At 44.2% G+C, this 23,202-nt stretch overlaps 1 protein-coding gene across 1 annotated transcript in view; it reads left to right on the top strand.

Moving 5' to 3' along the window:
* POLN (DNA polymerase nu) overlaps positions 1 to 23,202 on the top strand; it is a gene marked incomplete at its 3' end in the record, with an annotated part of 269,901 nt that overhangs the window by 67,296 nt on the left and 179,403 nt on the right. Inside the window, exon 11 of the mRNA XM_084625771.1 lies at positions 3,879 to 3,947. Within this exon, the coding sequence (XP_084481897.1) occupies positions 3,879 to 3,947 (69 nt within the window). The remainder of the gene's footprint in view (positions 1 to 3,878; positions 3,948 to 23,202) is intronic.

Genomic DNA, 23,202 nt, shown 5'->3' on the forward strand with positions numbered 1-23,202 from the left:
GCAAGGTGCATGCAATACTCAGACATAATGGGAGTTTTCCTCTACTTCCTCCCATTTATTGTGTAGCTGTCTTGTTGCCTTCTGAGGGTTTCCACCTTCTGGCTACTACATTACTTACTCTTCTTTGTCTTCTGTGCCAATCCCCACCCTTGCTTGTGACTGCTTCTGTACTACATCATTCTATGTGAACCACAGCTGCATTTCACTCTCTATCCCATGGCGCACACACAAGGGAATGAAGCGGTGTAGCGTAAGCAAAGGGAGGAATGAAATAATCAAGTAGTGTGTCATAGGAGGAAAAAGTGGGCAGGTTAGTAAAAGATAGAGGAATCCAGCAAGTAGACGAGAGAACATCCAGGAAGAAGAAGGGCAATAAGAAATTGGGGGAGTATGGTGAGTTAATAATATGGAGAGAACACTGGGCATGGGATGTACAGAATGAGAATATCATTTAAGAAAGAGAGCGGAGTATAAGAAAAGAGGAGAGGTAATTGAAAATGGAAAATACTCCCAGGAAGCAGGAAAGAGAAATGGGCAAGGGATTCTACTCTTTTCACAAAAAGAAGAAAAATGTTAAAATTTTAGTGAAAAATATAGAGAAATAGAGAGAGAGATGACAGAGTAGAGCCAAGCAAGAGAAGGAAATAAGAAATTAAAAAAATTAAAAAGGTAAATGAGATAAGTACATCTTGTTGCATTTCCCACACCTCTCTTATTTTGGTGGTTAGGAGTAGGAAGTGATAATAGATTGTTAATTTTACCCTACCCTACCTAATTTTATTTAACCTTAAGTTTAGTCTAGTCAAGCAGTCAACAGAAGGGAAACATTTTACAACCAACTAGATTAACTGAGAAGCGTTTTCATAAATTCCATGCCAGAGTGGCAAGTAATTTTCTCCTCTTCACCCAAGACCACTCACATAGCCTCTCAAAATTTAAAGCTCTGCAATGTAATCTGATGATCAGCACTATTGGGTTTAATGGAAATGAACTGTATAGATTGCCTAATTAAAAATATTGGACACTTCTGCAAGAGATGAGGTGACAACAGTTACCTTGAACTACTTTTCATGGTTAAAAATTTTTTGTTTGTGAAGGCTCATTCACAGAATGAAGATCTTCATTTTAAGGAGGAAAGATCAGTCTAGTTAAAAAAAAAAAATAAAGGATGATGCTGTAGAAGAGATGAAAGACACTAAGTCTGTCTGTACACTTGGAGCTAGAAGTGTGATTCCCAGCTCATGTAAACATACTCATGCTAGCTCTGCCTCAAGCTAATGTGCTAAAAATAATAGTGTAGACACAGTAGCATGAGCAGTGTTGAGTGGTTCCATGGACTAGCCTCCTTGAATATATACCAACCGGTTCCAGGTATATTTGTACTCGGGGAGGCTAGCCAATGCAGAAACTACGGAACCCAAACCACCAAAAAAGAAAACCAACCTTCTATTGGTGGCCTCTGACTCAGATGATGAAAATGAACGTGCATCAGTCTGCACTGCTTTGGATTGTTATCGAGCAGAACCCATCATCAGCATGGAAGCATGTCCTCTGGAATAGTGGCCGAAGCATGAAGGGCATATGAATGCTTAGCATACCTGGCACATAAATACCTTGCAATGCTGGCTACAACAGTGCCATGTGAACGCCTGTTCTCACTTTCAGGTGACATTGTAAATAAGAAGCAGGTAGCATTATCTCCCATAAATGTAAACAAACTTGTTTGTTTTAGCGATTGGCTGAACAGGAAGTAGGACTGAGTGGATTGCTAGGTTCTAAGGTTTTACATTGCTTTATTTTTGAGTGCAGTTATGTAAAAAAGATTCTATATTTGTAGGTGGCACTTGCATGATAGAGATTGCACTACAGTACTTGTATGAGGTAAATTGAAAAATACTATTTTATCTTCTTTACAGTTCAAATATTTGTAATAATAATAATAATATAAAGTGAGCACTGTACATTTCATATTCGGAGTTGTAATGGAAATCAATATGATTGCATGGCTATTGAGAGGGAAGCATAAGCAGTCATTTTATTCTCCAAGATGGTCAGCACTCTGCTGGTCTCCAGACAGACTTTAGCACTAAAGGCCTACTCCTCCATATGGGCATGGTTAAACTCCTGGAGATAAACAGAAATCCCAAATACCCTGGAATTCCAGCTATTCTGGATTTTCTTCAGGACAGTATAGACAAGGGACTACAGTTATGCCTTTGTTTTTTATCTATCAAAACATGCTTCTTGGTCACTATTATGTTAGCTTGACAAGTCTGAGTTGGCAGCTCTATCCATACAGCAACACACTGTTCCATGATGACAATTGGTTCTAAGGACTCCAGAATCTTTCTTACCAAAGGTGAGATTTCTCTTTCCATACCACACAGGAAGAGATCCTCCCATTATTCTGTCCAAAGACCCAGCATCCTACAGAAAAGCTGTGGCATATTCTGGATGTATGTAAAGCACTTAAGAACTACTTCAAGTGCAATGAATTGATGAGAAGATCAAGCTCCTTGTTTGTATTCTTTCACCCAAAGTGCCAAAGCCTTTTGGCATTCTACCAATCACTGGCCAGATGGATGAAGTTATGTGTAATGGAGACACATGGCATCAAGTTCACCTATTCCTGAAGACCTCTGAGATCTCTACCAATATCATCTAGCAGAAAGGATGTATGCCTCAACTGAGGAAATCTGAAGGTCTCCAACCTGGTCTTCTGTCAACAGCTTTATCAAACATTGTAAGATGGATTTTCTATCCCCTGCAGAGGCCTCTTTTGGAATGAAGGTTCTGCATGTGGTGATACAAAAATAACTTGCCATGTACTTTCAAACAGAGAGTTCTCTATTTCAGTCTGTTTTTTTGGTCCTTTCTTTCTTATAATTCATTGCTCGTTACTTCCCAAGCATCATATAATTGAGATGCTGGGCTACAGAATGTCGTGCCTTACCTGGTGATCTCCTTTTTGCTAGCAGCATCTCCCACAATTCTACCAGTCCCTGATGAGATTCCAGTAGCCAAAGGACAACATTTATTTTATGTCTACAATTTGTGGGCCAGATAGCCTACTGTACGTAGTTCACTGACTGGCACTATTGTTACTAATCATATTGTAAGAGTTTCTACACAGCTTTGGAATGACTCTTCTGGTGTGCAGCTGGAGAAGGGAACATAGCCAGCATGAGCTATGCTGCAACTTTGAACTGCCTTCATTTTTTCAGAGAGGAGGGGAACAGCCCAAAGTCACAGAATTGTGGCAGATACTGCTAGCAGAATGGAAATGATCAGGTAAGAAACTTTCCATTGTGTAGACATGATGGTAGAACTTTTGAAAAGGGACTGCTCAGTGCAACAAAGATAAGTCTATTCGCAGGACTTCAGGCTGGGGACTTGCTGTATATCTAACTGCATCGCAACAGAGTGGGGAGAACACTCCCATGGACTAAAACAGGAAGTAAGGTACGGGAGAGGAGCATGGCTCCATCCCATAATGCTCTCGATAACCCAGTTAACCCTATCATGATCACTTTACTACAAGAACTTTAACTCTAGTATCAAAAGCCCAATGTTACAATATTATCTCTTAAAAGTAAGTACACCTCTTCAATCTTCATGCTCAGATTGTGTTCCCAGGTGCGGTATGTAAAATAAGGAATACATTAAGTTCTAAATATTCCAGATCATTACTTCCCCAGGAGCTCTTGAAATGTGATTATCAGTGGCCTAAGAATATTACTAGATATGCAAGAGTTAGCATCAGTAGATGCACAAGGAAAAATGCTTTCATGTTGATTAGTCACTTAGTATTGAAGTAATAACCTTACCAGTTTTATATTAGTAATTGAGTATTCTTGATTTATTTATTTTTAAATCAGCACCAGAACTTGATTCTAAACTTGAAGATACTTTACAGCATAATGATGGATCTGGCTGATGAATTACAGGTAAGATTTTCATAGCAAAATATACCAAAAAATTGTACCTACATAGTGATATGGTGAATGAAAAAAAACATTTGTGATTTACCTTTAATTAAAAGTAAAGTCAGAGTCTATATATGGAAAAAGACAAGAAGGCCTCATATGTTAAATATTATTAGACACTGAATCCACCAGTGGTGCTGTTTTCAGTAACAGAGGCACTCCCATGATTTAGGGCCATGTGTGCTAAGTGGGGTTCACACAGATTTTGAAGCAGTGAGAGCTAATGAAGGCTGTTTCCAAATCATAGTGTATATTTACACTGCAGTTGCCTCCCACCTGGTTAAACAGATTAGCATTAGTTCTGTCTGAGATAGCGCTCTTAAAATAGCAGTGAGGAGGTTGTGGCATGGGTGGTGACTCAGGCTAGCTATCTGAGCCCAAACCCGCCTGACCTTGTGTCTGAGCTCAGATGGCTAGTCCAAGCTGCTGCTAGTGCTATAACATCCTCACTGCTATTTTTAGCTCTGTGGCTAGGGTGAGTCTCTCCATCTATGCTGGGAGGGATGCTCCCAGCTGCTGTGTAGACATAACCATAGAATTTAAGGCCAGAAGGAATCACCAGATCATATAGTCTGACTTCCTGTATATCACAGGCCATCAACACCATCCAGCCACCAGCACACCCCAAGCCCAAGAACTGAAATTAGACCAAATTATCAGGAATCTAAACTACTATGTGCCAGAGGCAGAGAATAGGAGGGACCAAGGTGCACCAATGCCTGAGGCCCCTGTAATGGCCTGTGGTTGGCATCAGAAGATTATGCCAAAAGTGTTCTCAAGATGATTTTGTTTAATTTATAAGACCACAAGAGGCACCTATTTCATCTTTCAGTGCCACTAACATTTAAGTACATGCACAGTCAATATAAATCAAAGGGAAATAAGTAAATAAACCTCTAGCCAAATAAAATGAAAAGAAATATTACACACTCCTTAAATGTAACCTCCTTAAGCAAGCTTTCTCTCCCCAAAAGGTATCTTAAAAAGATGAGCCTTGCAGTATATGTCTTGAATACCAATAAATACAGACTATTTTGGTCCAAGGAGGAAAAATTCCAAAAGAACGGAGCTCTCACAGAAATGGCCTGCCAGAAGCCCTCTCTCTCATACTTAGGAATGTAGGAATTGCCATACTAGAACAGACCCATTTTATATTTAGTTCAGTATCCTATCTCTGACAGTGTCAAGCACTAGATGCATAAGAGTAAGATGCAAAAAACACTAGTAGTACGCAGTTTTGGGATAATCTGTGCCCTGTGAAAATAATAGTTGTTAGAGATTGGTTTAAACCCAGAGTCATGAGGTTTTATATCCCTTCCAATATTCTTTGTTAGTCTTTATTATTATAACTGAATATTCTAATTATGCACATAAATGTCAAAACTTTCTTTAAATCTTTCGGAGTTGTAGGCCTTGTGGCAATGAGTTCCATGGTCTAATTTTACAAGATGAAATTCAGTAAAGACAAGTATAAAGTACTACACTTAGGAAGGAAAAACCAAATTCCCAAATAGAAAATGGGAAATAAGTGACTAGTCCATGATACTGCTAAAGTAGATCTGGAGGTTGTAGTGGATCACAAATTGAATATGAATCAGCAGTGTGGAGCTGACAAATATACTGGGTATAATAACAGGAGTGTCATGTGGAAGACATGGGATTGTTCTGCTCTACGTTGTGCTGGTGAGGCCTCAGCTGGCGTATTGTCCAATTTTAGATGCCACACTTAAAGATGTGGACGAATTGGAGAGAGTCCGGAGGATAGCTACAAAAATGATACAAGGTTTAGAAAACCTAAGCTATGAGTAAAGATTTAAAAAAAAGTGTATATTTAGTCTTGAGAAAAGAATACTGAGGGTGGGGGTAACGTGATGGCAGTCTTCAATTACGTTGAGGGCTGTTTTGAAAAGGATGGTGATCAATTGTTCTGTATGTTCTGTATGAAGCATAGGACAAGAAGTAATGGGTTTAATCTGCAGCGAGGGAGATTTAGATTAGATATTAGGAAAAACTTTCTAATTATGGCTACATCTATACTTGCACGCATGCTCAGGTACGCTTCCACGTGTACCCCACACCTGTACTGAGTGTCCATGTATGCTGTACCTGTGTATACCACCATCCACACTGCCGGTGTTTGGTACGTGATGTTAGCACTACCATTTCAGGGGCATATCCCAGGTTTCTGTGCATCAAAGGAGAAGCTCTAGGAACTGCCTTGCTATTTGGTATTGGTGCTGTCCTCCACCTTCATATATTTGCCTATGGCAGTTCCTGTTCACCTCTCCCTTCTGCCAAATTAGGTGGAAGATGTGGAGCAAGTGAATGATGATGTGGTTCTGCTCCTGCTCCGTCTTGGGGACATAGTTTTCTCCAATGCAATAGGCAATGTGACGGGGCAAGGCCAGATGGCTATAGAAAAGTAATGGGAGACAGCTATATTAGCTCCAGGCTAAACAAATCCCTGGTACCAGGATAAGTGAAATGGCAGCTGCTCCAGGTCAATTAAGACACCTGGGGCCAATTAAGAACTTTCCAGAAGGCAGGGAGAATGCTAGGTTGATTGGGACACCTGAAGCCAATCAGGGGCTGGCTGAAACTAGTTAAAAGCCTCCCAGTTAGTCAGGTGAGTGTGCATGTCAGGAAGGAAGTTGTGCTGTTGGAGAGACTGAGCAGTACACACCATATCAGGCATAAGGAAGGAGGCCCTGAGGTAAGGGTGAAGTGGAGCTTGAGGAAGTGAGGGCTGCTGTGGGGAAAGTAGCCCAGGGAATTGTACATGTCATGTTTCTAAAAGGTCAGATACCATAGCTGATACTATTAGAGTCCCTGAGCTGGAGCCCGGAGTAGAGGGTGGGCCCGGGCTCCCCCCCCTTTTGCCCCCTGATTAATCACTGAGACTGGGAGACAACAGAGACTGTGCAATGAAGGATAACTTCTCCTCCTTTCCCTCGCTGGCTTATGATGAAAATGGCTCAGTAGACTGTGACCCTTCTCTCTAGAGAGAGAAGGGTTATGTGGAGGGTCACAGTGAGCCTCTGAGGCTACCGAAATCTGCCAGGAAATGCAGGACCCACGGAGGCAAGGACAGAGCTTTGTCACAGCAATCGGTGAGAGATACTGGATGGAATTGTGCTAGAACTTTTTGAAAAGCCAAAGACAGCTGACCAAGCAGGTGACTGACAATCCACTATGGTCCCATGGAACAGATATGGTGTCTGCTGCTATTGCCATGGTATGCCCATGAGTAGACTGCCGCTACTGGTCCAGGAGAATGAGCACGATGTGGTAAGATCACGTGGTTTTGGAAACCTGGGATTAGGAGCAGTGGGTTCAGAACTTCCGAACGAGGAAGAAGACCTTGATGGAGATGTGAGAGAGCTTGCTCCAACCCTTCAGTGCCAGAGCACTTGATTTTGGAAAGCCATACCAATACAGAAGTACATGGCTTTTGCCTTGTGGAACCTGGTAACACCAGCTGGCTTCTGGTCAGTTGCAAACCAGTATGGATTTGGGAAGTCTACTGTCAGGGTCATGGTTGTACAGATTTGTGAGACAAATAGTACTGTCACCTACCCACGAGTGGTTGTCATAATCCGAGTACTGGACATTATAGCTGGATTTCAGAGAATAGGGTTTCCGAACTCTGCATGGGCCACTGATGGCATCCATTTCCCAATACTTTGCCCACCAAAAGGAGCGAGTGAGTATATGAGCCAAAAAGGTTACTACTCAATCATTCTTCAGGGCTTAGTGGACCACAGAGTTCATGAACACTGTTGGAAACACAGTAAAGATTCATGACACCAGGGTGCTGAGGAGATTGGGATTGTACTTTGGGGGAAGAAGGGACTTCATTCCCTAGAAACTAAGCAGTACTCTACAGTGGGTTTGTGCCAACAGTTATTTTGGAAGACCCTGCATACCCACTCTTAGCTTCGCTCATGAAACCATACCCCTGACATCAATGACCCTGGAAAAAGGGAACTCAACTACAAATTGCATAGATAGCGAATGGTCATGAAGTTCAAGTCTGGGTGGCTGAAAGTTCGATGATGCTTACACACCAGTCTGGATGCCAGTGTGGCCAATGCTGTTCTCATAATTGTGGTCTGCTGTGCCCTTCACAGCGTATGTGAGGGTAAAGGTGGGTACTTCCATATAGTGTGGGCACAAGAGAGGACTTGTTTGCAAAGCGTTTAGACAGCCAGATCCTGCCTGCTTGCATGGTGGTCCTGGTTCTTGGAGGGCAAGAAAAATCTGGGATACCTGATGTGCATGCATTCTGGAACAGTGGGATGCAGTGGGTGACTTCTGCATTTTTGAGGGACAATATCACACCCTATGGAGCTGCTGGAGTTGCACAGGAGTGACCATAGGCACATATTTGGGTGTGAGTGTACCTTTGTGGAGGATAGGTCCATCAATGGCTATTGTCCAAGATGGTCAGGGATGCAACTGCATGCTCTGGGTGTCCCTAAACCTCTGACTGCCAGAAGCTGGGACTGGATGACGGGATGGAAGATTTGATAAATTGCTCTGTTTATTTCCTCTGAAGCATCTGGCACCAGCCACTTTCACAAGACAGGATACTGAGCTTGATGGACCAGTGGTCTGACTCAGTATGGCTGTTCTTATGTTTATGAGGGTTTAGTTCCCTGTAACTGTGTAATTAGCCATTCATTTCTGTAACTATTGACTCTTTATGGACAGTTGTGGCAGGGCACCTCCACAGCATTAACACTATGGGGCTTGAGTTTTTGCTGTGGAGTGTGTTTACTCAGTTCTGTTGCCATCATTATAAAATGCTTTGGTGTTAATGTTAACATCTGTTTTGAAGACTATATTAAGGGGAGCACTCAGTCAGTTTCAATGACCTTCAAAACAATTCTGTAAGGGTTTGGGAGGGGCTTCAGAAATTCTTTTAGCATTTGACTGAGTGCAGAGATAACAGCACTTGTCAGCTATTATGCATGAGTACACCCAAGGTTGAAAACTGGCCTTGATTTCCTGAGAGTGGGGGAAGAGGGTCATTTTGTCACTGTTCAGCATCTGTTGGCTTTACTGTCACTTTAATTGTGTTTCCTCCTTGTTCTATGTATGAACCGAGCAATAAAGAAGTTTACTTAACCTGTTTTGTGTCTTCTGTTAAAACTATTAGTGTGTTCTGGGCATAACTTTAGCTATCCCTCTGGTGTATTCTTTGGAATTCTTATATTTACGGAACTGTGGTGGCGGCGGTGAAGGGGCATGGGAGGGACAAAGAATTCTTTGCAGTCTGATGGCACCACTGAGTTACACAAATCAAAAATGTACTATGTATCATGGGGCCCTAACTTGAACCTGAATAAAAAGTTCCCATTTGTCAGGAAGGAGGATCCACACATAAGAACATAAGAATGGCCATACTGGGTCAGACCAAAGGTCCATCAAGCCCAGTATCCTGTCTACCGACAGTGGCCAATGCCAGGTGCCCCAGAGGAAGTGAACCTAACAGGTAATGATCTAGTGATCGCTCTCCTGCCATTCATCTCCACCCTCTGACAAACAGAGGCTAGGGACACCATTCCTTACCCATCCTGGCTAATAGCCATTAATGGACTTAACTTCCATGAATTTAGCCAGTTCTCTTTTAAACTCTGTTATAGTCCAGGCCTTCACAGCCTCCTCAGGCAAGGAGTTCCACAGGTTGACTGTGCGCTGAGTGAAGAGGAATTTCCTTTTATTTGTTTAAAACCTGCTGCCCATTAATTTCATTTGGTGGCCCCTAGTTCTTATATTATGGGAACAAGTAAATAACTTTTCCTTATTCACTTTCTCCACACCACTCATGATTTTATATACCTCTATCATATCCCCCCTTAGTCTCCTCTTGTCCAAGCTGAAAAGTCCTAGCCTCTTTAATCTCTCCTCATATGGGACCCGTTCCATACCCCTAATCATTTTAGTCGCCCTTTTCTGAACCTTTTCTAATGCCAGTATATCTTTTTTGAGATGAAGGGACCACATCTGTACGCAGTATTCAAGATGTGGGCGTACCATGGATTTATATAAGGGCAATAAGATATTCTCTGTCTTATTCTCTATCCCTTTTTTAATGATTCCTAACATCCAGTTTGCTTTTTTAATTGCCGCTGCACACTGCCTGGACATCTTCAGAGAACTATCCACGATGACTCCAAGATCTTTTTCCTGATTAGTTGTAGGTAAATTAGCCCCCATCATATTGTATATATAGTTGGGGTTATTTTTTCCAATGTGCATTAGTTTACATTTATCCACATTAAATTTCATTTGCCATTTTTGTTGCCCAATCACTTAGTTTTGTGAGATCTTTTTGAAGTTCTTCACAGTATGCTTTGGTCTTAACTATCCTGGGCAGTTTAGTATCATCTGCAAACTTTGCCACCTTACTGTTTACCCCTTTCTCCAGATCATTTATGAATAAGTTGAATAGGATTGGTCCTAGGACTGACCCTTGGGGAACACCACTAGTTACCCCTCTCCATTCTGAAAATTTACTATTTATTCCTACCCTTTGTTCCCTGTTTTTTAACCAGTTCTCAATCCATGAAAGGATCTTCCCTCTTATCCCATGACAACTTAATTTACATAAGAGCCTTTGGTGAGGGACCTTGTCAAAGGCTTTCTGGAAATCTAAGTACACTATGTCCACTGGATCCCCCTTGTCCACATGTTTGTTGACCCCTCAAAGAACTCTAATAGATTAGTAAAACATGATCTCCCTTTACAGAAACATGTTGACTTTTGCACAACAATTTATGTTCCTCTGTGTGTCTATTTTGTTCTTTACTATTGTTTCAACTAATTTGCCCGGTACTGACATAAGACTTACCGGTCTATAATTGCTAGGATCACCTCTAGAGCCCTTCTTAAATATTGGCGTTACATTAGTTATCTTCCAGTCATTGGGTACAGTAGCTGATTTAAAGGACAGGTTACAAACCATAGTTAATAGTTCCACAATTTCACATTTGAGTTCTTTCAGAACTCTTGGGTGAATGCCATTTGGTCCCAGTCACTTGTTACTATTAAGTTTCTCAATTAATTCCAAAACCTCCTCTAGTGACACTTCAATCTGTGACAGCTCCTCAAATCTGTCACCTACAAAAGCTGGCTCAGGTTTGGGAATCTCCCTAACATCCTCAGCTGTGAAGACTGAAGCAAAGAGTTCATTTAGTCTCTCTGCAATGATTTTATCGTCTTTAAGTGCTCCTTTTGTTTCTCGATCATCCAGGGGCCCCACTGGTTGTTTAGCAGGCTTCTTGCTTCTGATGTACTTAAAAAACATTTTATTACCTTCTGAGTTTTTGGCTAGCTGTTCTTCCAACTCCTTTTTGGCTTTTCTTATTACATTTTTACATTTAATTTGGCAGTGTATGTTCCTTTCTATTTACCTCACTAGGATTTGACTTCCACTTTTTAAAAGATGCCTTTTTATCTCTCACTGCTTCTTTTACATGGTTGTTAAGCCACAGTGACTCTTTTTTAGTTCTTTTACTGTGTTTTTTAATTTGGGGTATACATTTAAGTTGAGCCTCTATTATGGTGTCTTTGAAAAGTGTCCATGCAGCTTGCAGGGATTTCACTCTAGTCACTGTACCTTTTAATTTCTGTTTAACTAACCCCTCATTTTTACATAGTTCCCCTTTCTGAAATTAAATGCCACAGTGTTGGGCTGTTGAGGTGTTCTTCCCAATACAGGAATGTTAAATATTATTATATTATGGTCACTATTTCCAAGCAGTCCTGTTATAATTACCTCTTGGACCAGATCCTGTGCTCCACTCAGGACTAGATCGAGTGTTGCCTCTCCCCTTGTGGGTTCCTGTACCAGCTGCTCCAAGAAGCAGTCATTTAAAGTATTGAGAAATTTTGTCTCTGCATTTCGTCCTGAGGTGACATGTACCCAGTCAATATGGGGATAGTTTAAATCCCCCACTGTTATTGAGTTTTTTATTTTGATAGCTTCTCTAATCTCCCTTAGCATTTCATCATCACTATCACTGTTCTGGTCAGGTGATCAAAAATAGATCCCTACTGTTATATTCTTATTAGAGCATGGAATTACTATCCATAGAGATTCTTTGGAACATGTGGATTCATTTAAGATTTTTATTTCATTTGATTCTACGTTTTCTTTCACATATAGTGCCACTCCTTCCCCTCCCTCCCCCCCCCATGACCTAGAATCATAGAATATCAGGGTTGGAAGGGACCCCAGAAGGTCATCGAGTCCAACCCCCTGCTCAAAGCAGGACCAATTCCCAGTTAAATCATCCCAGCCAGGGCTTTCTCAAGCCTGACCTTAAAAACCTCTAAGGAAGGAGATTCTACCACCTCCTTAGGTAACGCATTCCAGTGTTTCACCACCCTCTTAGTGAAAAAGTTTTTCCTAATATCCAATCTAAACCTCCCCCACTGCAACTTGAGACCATTACTCCTCGTTCTGTCATCTGCTACCATTGAGAACAGTCTAGAGCCATCCTCTTTGGAACCCCCTTTCAGGTAGTTGAAAGCAGCTATCAAATCCCCCCTCATTCTTCTCTTCTGCAGGCTAAACAATCCCAGCTCCCTCAGCCTCTCCTCATAAGTCATGTGTTCCAGTCCCCTAATCATTTTTGTTGCCCTTCGCTGGACGCTCTCCAATTTATCCACATCTTTCTTGAAGTGTGGGGCCCAAAACTGGACACAGTACTCCAGATGAGGCCTCACCAATGTCGAATAGAGGGGAACGATCACGTCCCTCGATCTGCTCGCTATGCCCCTACTTATACATCCCAAAATGCCATTAGCCTTCTTGGCAACAAGGGCACACTGCTGACTCATATCCAGCTTCTCGTCCACTCTCACCCCTAGGTCCTTTTCCGCAGAACTGCTGCCTAGCCATTTGGTCCCTAGTCTGTAGCTGTGCATTGGGTTCTTCCGTCCCAAGTGCAGGACCCTGCACTTATCCTTATTGAACCTCATCAGATTTCTTTTGGCCCAATCCTCCAATTTGTCTAGGTCTTTCTGTATCCTATCCCTCCCCTCCAGCGTATCTACCACTCCTCCCAGTTTAGTATCATCCGCAAATTTGCTGAGAATGCAATCCACACCATCCTCCAGATCATTTATGAAGATATTGAACAAAACTGGCCCCAGGACCGACCCTTGGGGTACTCCACTTGATACCGGCTGCCAACTAGATATGGAGCCATTGATCACTACCTGTTGAGCCCGACAATCTAGCCAGCTTTCTACCCACCTTGTAGTGCATTCATCCAGCCCATACTTCCTTAACTTGCTGACAAGAATACTGTGGGAGACCGTGTCAAAAGCTTTGCTAAAGTCAAGAAACAATACATCCACTGCTTTCCCTTCATCCACAGAACCAGTAATCTCATCATAAAAGGCGATTAGATTAGTCAGGCATGACCTTCCCTTGGTGAATCCATGCTGGCTGTTCCTGATCACTTTCCTCTCATGCAAGTGCTTCAGGATTGATTCTTTGAGGACCTGCTCCATGATTTTTCCAGGGACTGAAGTGAGGCTGACTGGCCTGTAGTTCCCAGGATCCTCCTTCTTCCCTTTTTTAAAGATTGGCACTACATTAGCCTTTTTCCAGTCATCCGGGACTTCCCCGGTTCGCCACGAGTTTTCAAAGATAATGGCCAATGGCTCTGCAATCACAGCCGCCAATTCCTTCAGCACTCTCGGATGCAACTCGTCTGGCCCCATGGACTTGTGCACGTCCAGCTTTTCTAAATAGTCCCTAACCACCTCTATCCCCACAGAGGGCTGGCCATCTCTTCCCCATTTTGTGATGCCCAGCGCAGCAGTCTGGGAGCTGACCTTGTTAGTGAAAACAGAGGCAAAAAAAGCATTGAGTACATTAGCTTTTTCCACATCCTCTGTCACTAGGTTGCCTCCCTCATTCAGTAAGGGGCCCACACATTCCTTGGCTTTCTTCTTGTTGCCAACATACCTGAAGAAACCCTTCTTGGGACCTGTTCTGGACCTGTTCTGTCCAGAACAGGACCTGTTCTGTCCTTCTGATATATTTTGTACCCCGGAATGATTGTGTCCCATTGATTGTCCTCACTCCACCAGGTTTCTGTGATGCCTATTATATCAATATCCTCCTTTAGCACAAGGCACTCTAGTTCACCCATCTTATTATTTAGACTAAGGAAACTGTAACCTTTATTAAAAGCGACACATGAAATGTAAAAGTGAAACTTTTTTTTTTAAAGGAACTGCACATGAAATCACAAGTGGTCTGGCTTCCTGAGCACCATGCCTGCTACTGTCTCTAAACCCATCTCATTGCCTTTCTCCTTCCCCTTCCCAACAAGGGGGGGGAACAGGTGCGGAAAATTTTCTGGAGTAGACAAACCAGGGACGTCTCCTGTGCAGGGTTTGGGGCTTCTGGGCTTCAGGGATTGCTTCAGGTAACGGTTCGTTGTTCCCCTCCTGCATGTTCAAGGGGTTTCCTTGTTAGGGGTTTAAGGTAGTAGTGGAGGGTGTTGTGTCGGGAGTCCTGCAGGCTCCTCCCAATCACTTGCGGGTGTGGGTCCTCTGCTTCAGTAGCACCCTGGGCAGCAGCTAGAAGAGGAGGAGTAGCAGAGGTGGAGTCCCAGAAAGTAGCAGTAGTCACAGCAGCAGGTGGGCCCCAAATTCGTTTGGCCATCAGTTGTATTAGTGACTGCATCGGCATGCTTCCATTCTCTTTGGGCAAGCTCCTGTTTCCTTTAAGCCTTCTCCTGTTTCCTTTGGGCATGCTCTCTTGCCCTGTGGCATGGATTCTGTGTGTCTTCATGCTGAAGAACCTGACCCTCCCATGCCAGGAGAAACTCAAATGGCTCCTGGTCACTCCTGTCCATGCAATGAGCATGTACTCTAGAGCAGTGGTTCTCAAAGCCGGTCCGCTGCTTGTTTAGGGAAACCCCCTGGTGGGCCGGGCCAGTTTGTTTACCTGCCGCGTCTGCAGGTTCGGCCGATCGCGGCTCCCACTGGCCGCAGTTTGCCGCTCCAGGCCAATGGGGGCTGCGGGAAGGGCAGCCAGCACGTCCCTCGGCCCGTGCTGCTTTCTGCAGCCCCTATTGGCCTGGAGCGGCTAACCGCAGCCAGTGGGAGCTGCGATCGGCTGAACCTGCGGGTGCAGCAGGTAAACAAAATTGGCCCAGCCCACCAGGGGGTTCCCTGAACAAGCAGTGGACCGGCTTTGAGAACCACTGCTCTAGAGTCTTTCTCCATCTGCCTCTGTCATCTCTGTGGTGATATTCCTGCCCTCCTAGCAAAATGGTTTTCCTCTCAGCAGCTGAAGGGCCTTCCAATTCTTTTTTTATTCATTTAGAAAGAAGCTAAGAAATCCCCACACATAACATAACGTTGTTATAGAAGGCCACAATGTCTGTACTTTTTTGCATTTCAAGAATGCGATTGTTAGACTGTTCTTTGTTCTCAAACAACTTTTGCAGCTTCCAAAGAAGGAGCCGAGGCTAATAATGGTAAGATACATCTAGCAATGTTTTAAAAATATTATAATGTTTACAGTGTCTCAAGGGGGCAGTTGGAGTGGAGTTCAGTTCCTTCCAAGAGTTATGTTACCAGGTGTCAATTTCTTCTTTAAAGGCTGGTCATCAGAGATGCCTTTTCAGTCCTTGGAGGAGAGCCAACAATCTATGCCAGAGAAATGTTTCTGCTAATTGTCACCTGTCAAGGTTCCTCCCCCACTCTGAACTCTAGGGTACAGATGTGGGGACCTGCATGAAAACCTCCTAAGCTTACTTTTACCAGCTTAGGTTAAAACTTCCCCAAGGTACAAATTAATTTTATCCTTTGTCCTTGGAATATCCACTGCCACCCCCAAACTCTAACTGGGTTTACTGGGAAATGCAGTTTGGATACATCTTTCCCCCCAAAATCCTCCCAACCCTTGCACCCCACTTTCTGGGAAAGGTTTGGTAAAAATCCTCACCAATTTGCATAGGTGACCACAGACCCAAACCCTTGGATCTGAGAACAATGAAAAAGCATTCAGTTTTCTTACAAGAATACTTTTAATAGAAATAGAAGTAAGTAGAAGTAAAGGAATCACCTCTGTAAAATCAGGATGGTAGATACCTTACAGGGTAATTAGATTCAAAACATAGAGAATCCCTCTAGGCAAAACCTTAAGTTACAAAAAAGACACACAGACAGAAATAGTCATTCTATTCAGCACAATTCTTTTCTCAGCCATTTAAAGAAATCATAATCTAACACATACCTAGCTAGATTACTTACTAAAAGTTCTAAGACTCCATTCCTGGTCTATCCCCAGCAAAAGCAGCATATAGACAGACACAGACCCTTTGTTTCTCTCCCTCCTCCCAGCTTTTGAAAGTATCTTGTCTCCTCATTGGTCATTTTGGTCAGGTGCCAGCGAGGTTACCTTTAGCTTCTTAACCCTTTACAGGTGAGAGGATTTTTCCTCTGGCCAGGAGGGATTTTAAAGGGGTTTACCCTTCCCTTTATATTTATGACACGCCCCCCACATCTCAGCTAGAGTGAAACACTGGCTGGGATTTCTTCCTAGAGCTCTAGGAAAAACAGAGTTAATAAGACACATGCATCTCTAAATATACTACCAAGTACATAAAGACTAACAATATTTTCCACATCTCAAGGACGATTTTAAGCAGTTGATTCTGGGAAACTTTCACGGGAGAGTGCATCAGCCACTTTGTTAGAAGCTCCTGAGATATGTTGGATGTCGAAATCAAAATCTTGGAGAGCTAAACTCCACCAAAGAAGTTTTTTGTTATTTTCTTTGACGGTGTGAAGCCACTTCAGTGCAGCTTGGTCGGTTTGCAGGTGGAAACGCCGTCCCCAAACATAGGGGTGTAGCTTTTCCAGAGCGTAGACAATGGCGTAACATTCTTTTTCAGTGACTGACCAGTTGCTTTCCCTCTCAGACAGTTTTTTGCTGAGAAACACTTACAGGGTGGAATTCTTGATCAGGTCCTTTCTGCATTAAAACTGCTCCCACACCACGCTCGGACGCATCTGTGGTTACTAGGAACGGTTTGTCAAAGTCTGGGGCCCTTAGTACAGGGTCAGACATGAGTGTCGCTTTAAGCTTGTTAAAGGCTTTCTGACACTTTTCAGTCCACTGAACGGCATTTGGCTGTTTCTTTTTGGTTAGGTCGGTCAGTGGGGCGGCGATTTGGCTGTATTGCGGTACAAATCGTCTGTAATAACCGGCCAAGCCTAAGAAGGATTGAACCTGTTTCTTTGACTTTGGGACAGGCCACTTTTGGATAGCATCCACTTTGGCCTGTAGGGGGTTGATAGTTCCTTGACCCACCTGGTGTCCAAGGTAAGTTATTCTGTTTAGGCCTATTTGACACTTCTTAGCCTTAACAGTTAGTCCTGCCGCCCTTATGCGCTCAAGGACTTTTTGTAGATGTTCCAGGTGGTCTGCCCAGGAATCCGAAAATATGGCCACATCGTCAAGGTAGGCGACTGCATATTCTCCTAATCCTGCTAGGAGACCATCTACAAGTCTTTGTAAGGTGGCGGGTGCATTTCGCAGCCCGAAAGGGAGTACATTAAATTCATACAGCCCGAGATGTGTGGTGAAGGCTGACCTTTCCTTGGCAGATTCGTCTAGCGGTATCTGCCAGTACCCCTTGGTTAAGTCCAAGGTAGAGATGAACTGGGCCCGTCCCAGTTTCTCTAATAGATCATCTATGTGTGGCATTGGATAGTTGTCTGGGCGAGTTACAGCATTTAGCTTACGGTAGTCCACGCAAAAACGTATTTCCCCATCTGGTTTGGGAACTAGAACCACTGGAGATGCCCATGCACTTCCAGAGGGGTGGATTACACCCATCTGTAACATATCCTGGATCTCCCGTTCTATAGCAGTTTTAGCTTGAGGAGACACCCGGTAAGGTTGGACTCTAATTGGGTGAGCATTACCTGTGTCAATGGAGTGGTATACCCGTTCAGTCAGTCCTGGGGTGGCTGAGAACGTTGGCGCGTAGCTAGTGCACAGCTCCTTGATCTGCTGTCGCTGCATACGCCCAAGGGTCATGGAGAGGTTCACCTCTTCCACACCACCAGCACATTTCCCTTCGTAGTAGACACCTGCAGGCCACTTAGCGTCCTCTCCTCCCTGGGCTGTAAACTGACAAACCTTTAATTCTCTGGAATAAAAGGGCTTTAGAGAATTAATATGGTACACCTTAGGCTTTCGGTTGGAGGTGGGGAATGCTATGAGATAATTAACAGCTCCCAGGCGCTCCTGGACCGTGAATGGCCCTTCCCACGATGCTTCCATTTTATGGGCCTGGAGCACCTTTAAGATCATGACCTGGTCCCCTACTTTGAAGGAACGCTCTCTGGCATGTTTATCATACCAGGTTTTTTGCTCTTTTTGAGCATCCTGTAAGTTTTCTTTAGCAAGGGCTAAAGAGATTCGGAGGGTGTTTTGTAGTTTGGTTACAAAGTCCAGAATGTTAGTTCCTGGAGAAGGTGTAAATCCCTCCCATTGCTGCTTCACCAGCTGTAATGGCCCCTTAACCTCACAGCCATATACAAGTTCAAATGGGGAAAACCCTAAACTGGGGTGTGGTACAGCTCTGTAAGCAAAGAGCAACTGCTGCAACACTAGGTCCCGATCATTGGAGTGCTTATTTATGAATTTACGTATCATGGCCCCCAAAGTTCCATTAAACTTCTCCACCATGCCATTTGGTTGATGGTGGTAAGGAGTGGCAACCAAGTGATTTACCCCATGAGCTTCCCAAAGGTTTTCCATAGATCCTGCCAGGAAATTAGTCCCTGCATCTGTAAGGATGTTGGAGGGCCAACCTACTCTGGCAAAAATGTCTGCTAGTGCCTGGCACACACTTTTAGCCCTGGTGTTGCTTAGAGCTACTGCTTCCGGCCATCGGGTGGCCAAATCCATGAAAGTCAGTCTGTACTGCTTTCCTCTGGGTGTCTTTTTCGGAAAAGGACCCAGAATATCCACAGCTACTCGCTGAAATGGAACTTCAATGATGGGGAGTGACTGGAGAGGGACTTTGACCTGGTCTTGGGGTTTTCCCATTCTTTGGCATACTTCACAAGACTGGACATAGATAGAAACATCCTTGCCCATTCCCTCCCAGTGGAATGACCCCCCCAAACGGTCTTTGGTCCTGTTCACCCCAGCATGGCCACTAGGGTGATCATGGGCTAAGCTCAAGAGGTTGGCCTGGTATTTAGTTGGAACTACCAACTGTCTTTGAGGATGCCAGTCTTCCTGGTGTCCACCAGAAAGAGTTTCCTTGTATAAAAGTCCTCTTTCTACAACAAACCTGGATCGATTAGAAGAGCTGAGAGGCAGTGGGTTGCTCCGTGCCACCGTCCAAGCTCTCTGGAGGCTTTCATCTGCTTCCTGTTCGGTCTGGAACTGTTCCCTTGATGCTGGAGACATCAGTTCCTCATTGGATTGTGGACCTATGCTTGGTCCCTCTGGAAGCGATGTAGGGGATGGGGCTGTTTCCGTTGACTGTGAACCGTTCTCCGCTGGTGCACTATGTTGGGATTCAGGCTCCGGCTGAGCCTCTTGTGAAGGGTTATCGGCTGCTGTTGGTTCAGGTTCGGTGGGGCCCTCTGGTGTTGAGGTTGCAAGTACTGGATTCAGTGCTGGCAAATGGTCTGGTGCTGGTTGTTCTGCTGGTTCCGGTTCTGGGACTGGTTCCATCTGGGTCTCTGGGACTGGATCCGCTACTGCTGTTGCAGACATTGGCCTGGGGTCCGGGTCCATCACCTCTGACTGGGTCCTGATAGAAGTTTCCGGAACAGAGCTAGGCCTCACTGCTTGTTTAGCCTGGCTACGGGTGACCATTCCTACCCTTTTGGCCCACTTCACATGATTGGCCAAGTCTTCCCCCAACAGCATGGGGATGGGATAATCATCATAGACTGCAAAAGTCCACGTTCTTGACCAGCCCTGGTACTGGGCAGGCAACTTGGCTGTAGGCAAATTGAAAGAGTTGGACTTGAAGGGTTGAATCGTCACTTGGATCTCTGGGTTGATTAAATTGGGGTCCACTAAGGAAGCATGGATAGCTGACACTTGTGCTCCGGTGTCCCTCCACACAGTGACCTTCTTCCCGCCCACACTCACAGTTTCCCTCCGCTCCAAGGGTATCTGGGAGGTATCTGGGCCTGCGGACCTCTGGTGTGATTCCGGTGCAATGAACTGTAATCTGTTGGGGTTCTTGGGGCAGCTGGCCTTTACATGCCCCAGCTCGTTACATTTAAAACATTGTCCAGCTGACGGCTCACTGGGGTGAGGACGGTTGCTGGAGAACGGGTTGGTGGGACGATAAGGGGTCTGGAGGGTTCTTTGGGAGGTAGGTGGGGCTTTGGGAGGCCCCCGGTAATAGGGTGTGGTCTGGGGTTGTCCCTTCTGGTCTCCGCTCCAACTGCGACCAGTTTTCTTCTTCTCTGCCACCTCCACCCATCTGGCTCCAATCTCTCCTGCCTCGATTACAGTTTTGGGCTTCCCATCTAGGATGTATCTTTCTAGTTCCTCAGGAACACCCTCTAAGAATTGTTCCATTTGCATTAGGAAGGGCGAATTTACTGGAGATTCAACACTTGCTCCTGATATCCAGGCATCCCAATGTTTTACAATGTGGTAGGCATGTCGGGTAAATGACACGTCTGGTTTCCACCTTAGGGCTCTGAACCTCCGACGAGACTGCTCGGGTGTTATCCCCATTCTGACTCTCGCCTTGGATTTAAACAGTTCATACTTGTTCATGTGTTCTTTAGGCATTTCAGCTGCCACCTCAGCTAAGGGTCCACTGAGCTGGAGCCTCAGCTCTACCATGTATTGGTCAGTAGAGATGTTGTACCCAAGGCAGGCCCTTTCAAAGTTTTCTAGGAAGGCCTCAGTATCATCGCTTGCCTTGTAGGTGGGGAACTTTCTGGGATGGGGAGTGGTACTTGGAGAAGGATTGCTAGGGTTTGTTGGTATATTCTGCTGAGCCTTTACCTTCTCCATCTCCAGTGCATGCTTCCTCTCTTTTTCCCTCTCCTCCTCCAGCCGCATGAGTTCTATCTGTCTTTCATGTTCCCTTTGTTTTTCCTCAGCCTGAAATCTGGCTAATTCCAGCTTTCGTCGAGCTGTGGATTTTGTCATCCTAACCTCTCTGTTTTTAACTAACTTTACACCCAAGGTTTAGAAATAAACAAACAAAACTTGGCTGTAAAATTTTGCTGTGCTGGAATAGAATACCTATTCTCTGATAGTGAGCAGTTTCAGCTGCTTTCTGGACCTCCTTTCCAGCAGCCCCAAAGGAAAAAAAAATTCCTTTTTAAAATCTGTATTTCTGGTTCAAAAAATCTCAAATTGATCTCAAAATGATTTCAGGTTAATCCCACCCCTCTGCCACCATGTCAAGGTTCCTCCCCCACTCTGAACTCTAGGGTACAGATGTGGGGACCTGCATGAAAACCTCCTAAGCTTACTTTTACCAGCTTAGGTTAAAACTTCCCCAAGGTACAAATTAATTTTATCCTTTGTCCTTGGAATATCCACTGCCACCCCCAAACTCTAACTGGGTTTACTGGGAAACGCAGTTTGGATACGTCTTTCCCCCCAAAATCCTCCCAACCCTTGCACCCCACTTCCTGGGAAAGGTTTGGTAAAAATCCTCACCAATTTGCATAGGTGACCACAGACCCAAACCCTTGGATCTGAGAACAATGAAAAAGCATTCAGTTTTCTTACAAGAATACTTTTAATAGAAATAGAAGTAAAGGAACCACCTCTGTAAAATCAGGATGGTAGATACCTTACAGGGTAATTAGATTCAAAACATAGAGAATCCCTCTAGGCAAAACCTTAAGTTACAAAAAAGACACACAGATAGAAATAGTCATTCTATTCAGCACAATTCTTTTCTCAGCCATTTAAAGAAATCATAATCTAACACATACCTAGCTAGATTACTTACTAAAACTTCTAAAAAGAAAAGAAGTACTTGTGGCACCTTAGAGACTAACCAATTTATTTGAGCATAAGCTTCCGATGAAGTGAGCTGTAGCTCACGAAAGCTTATGCTCAAATAAATTGGTTAGTCTCTAAGGTGCCACAAGTACTCCTTTTCTTTTTGCGAATACAGACTAACACGGCTGTTACTCTGAAACCTGTAAAAGTTCTAAGACTCCATTCCTGGTCTATCCCCGGTAAAAGAAGCATATAGACAGACCCAGACCCTTTGTTTCTCTCCCTCCTCCCAGCTTTTGAAAGTATCTTGTCTCCTCATTGGTCATTTTGGTCAGGTGCCAGCGAGGTTACCTTTAGCTTCTTAACCCTTTACAGGTGAGAGGATTTTTCCTCTGACCAGGAGGAATTTTAAAGAGGTTTACCCTTTCCTTTATATTTATGACATCACCCCTCTACATATTGCTGCTTGGAGGGGTTTGGTCAGCTATGAAGTTGGACCAAGTACATTTGTGCTGCTGTTGAACTTCAAAACAAGCTGGTATTTCTGCTAAACCAGACATTTGCTGAAATGAGCTTACAGGCAGGGCCGGCTCCAGGCACCAGTGAAGGAAGCAGGTGCCTGGGGCAGCCAATAGAAAGGAGTGGCACACCATCAGTTATTGGGGAGGCACGTCTGGGTCTTCGGCGGTGAGTCCTTCATTCCTTCCCTTCCACCTCAGCAGCAGCTCAATCGGGATTTTTTTTTTCCCCGCCGCTTGGGGCAGCAAAAAAGCTGGAGCCGGTCCTGCTTACAGGATTGGGAAGGCAATTTGACAGGAAACTGATGATATTCTAAGCCTGCAGATGGAGCTTCCATGGAACAGGAGAAGCAAACCCCTCCCCCCGCAATTCCAGCCCCCCGCAGCATCAGAATATCCAATCCCGGTGTCCCCTGAACAGTGGTGAAAGGCTCAGGGAAAGAAAGACACACACCACAACTTCTTTTTGTTCTTTGAAGCTTCCAATCAACACTGCAAGCCACTCACCTGTCCATTGCAAAAGGACATGGCATTGTGTTCGTGCTACCTCTAGAGTGCATCTCTCACCCACCCACATTTCTCATGGCTTCTGCATCATTGGAACAGTTTAAAAAAAAAAAGTAATCTTCAAAGAGAGTGAGGACTGCTGTGATGTTCCTCAGACAACCAAAGGATTCCCTTTCCCTTCCTGTACCTA

Source organism: Lepidochelys olivacea, assembly GCF_965140295.1.
Source record: "Lepidochelys olivacea isolate rLepOli2 genome assembly, chromosome: 4".
NCBI classification, from domain to species: Eukaryota; Metazoa; Chordata; order Testudines; family Cheloniidae; genus Lepidochelys; species Lepidochelys olivacea.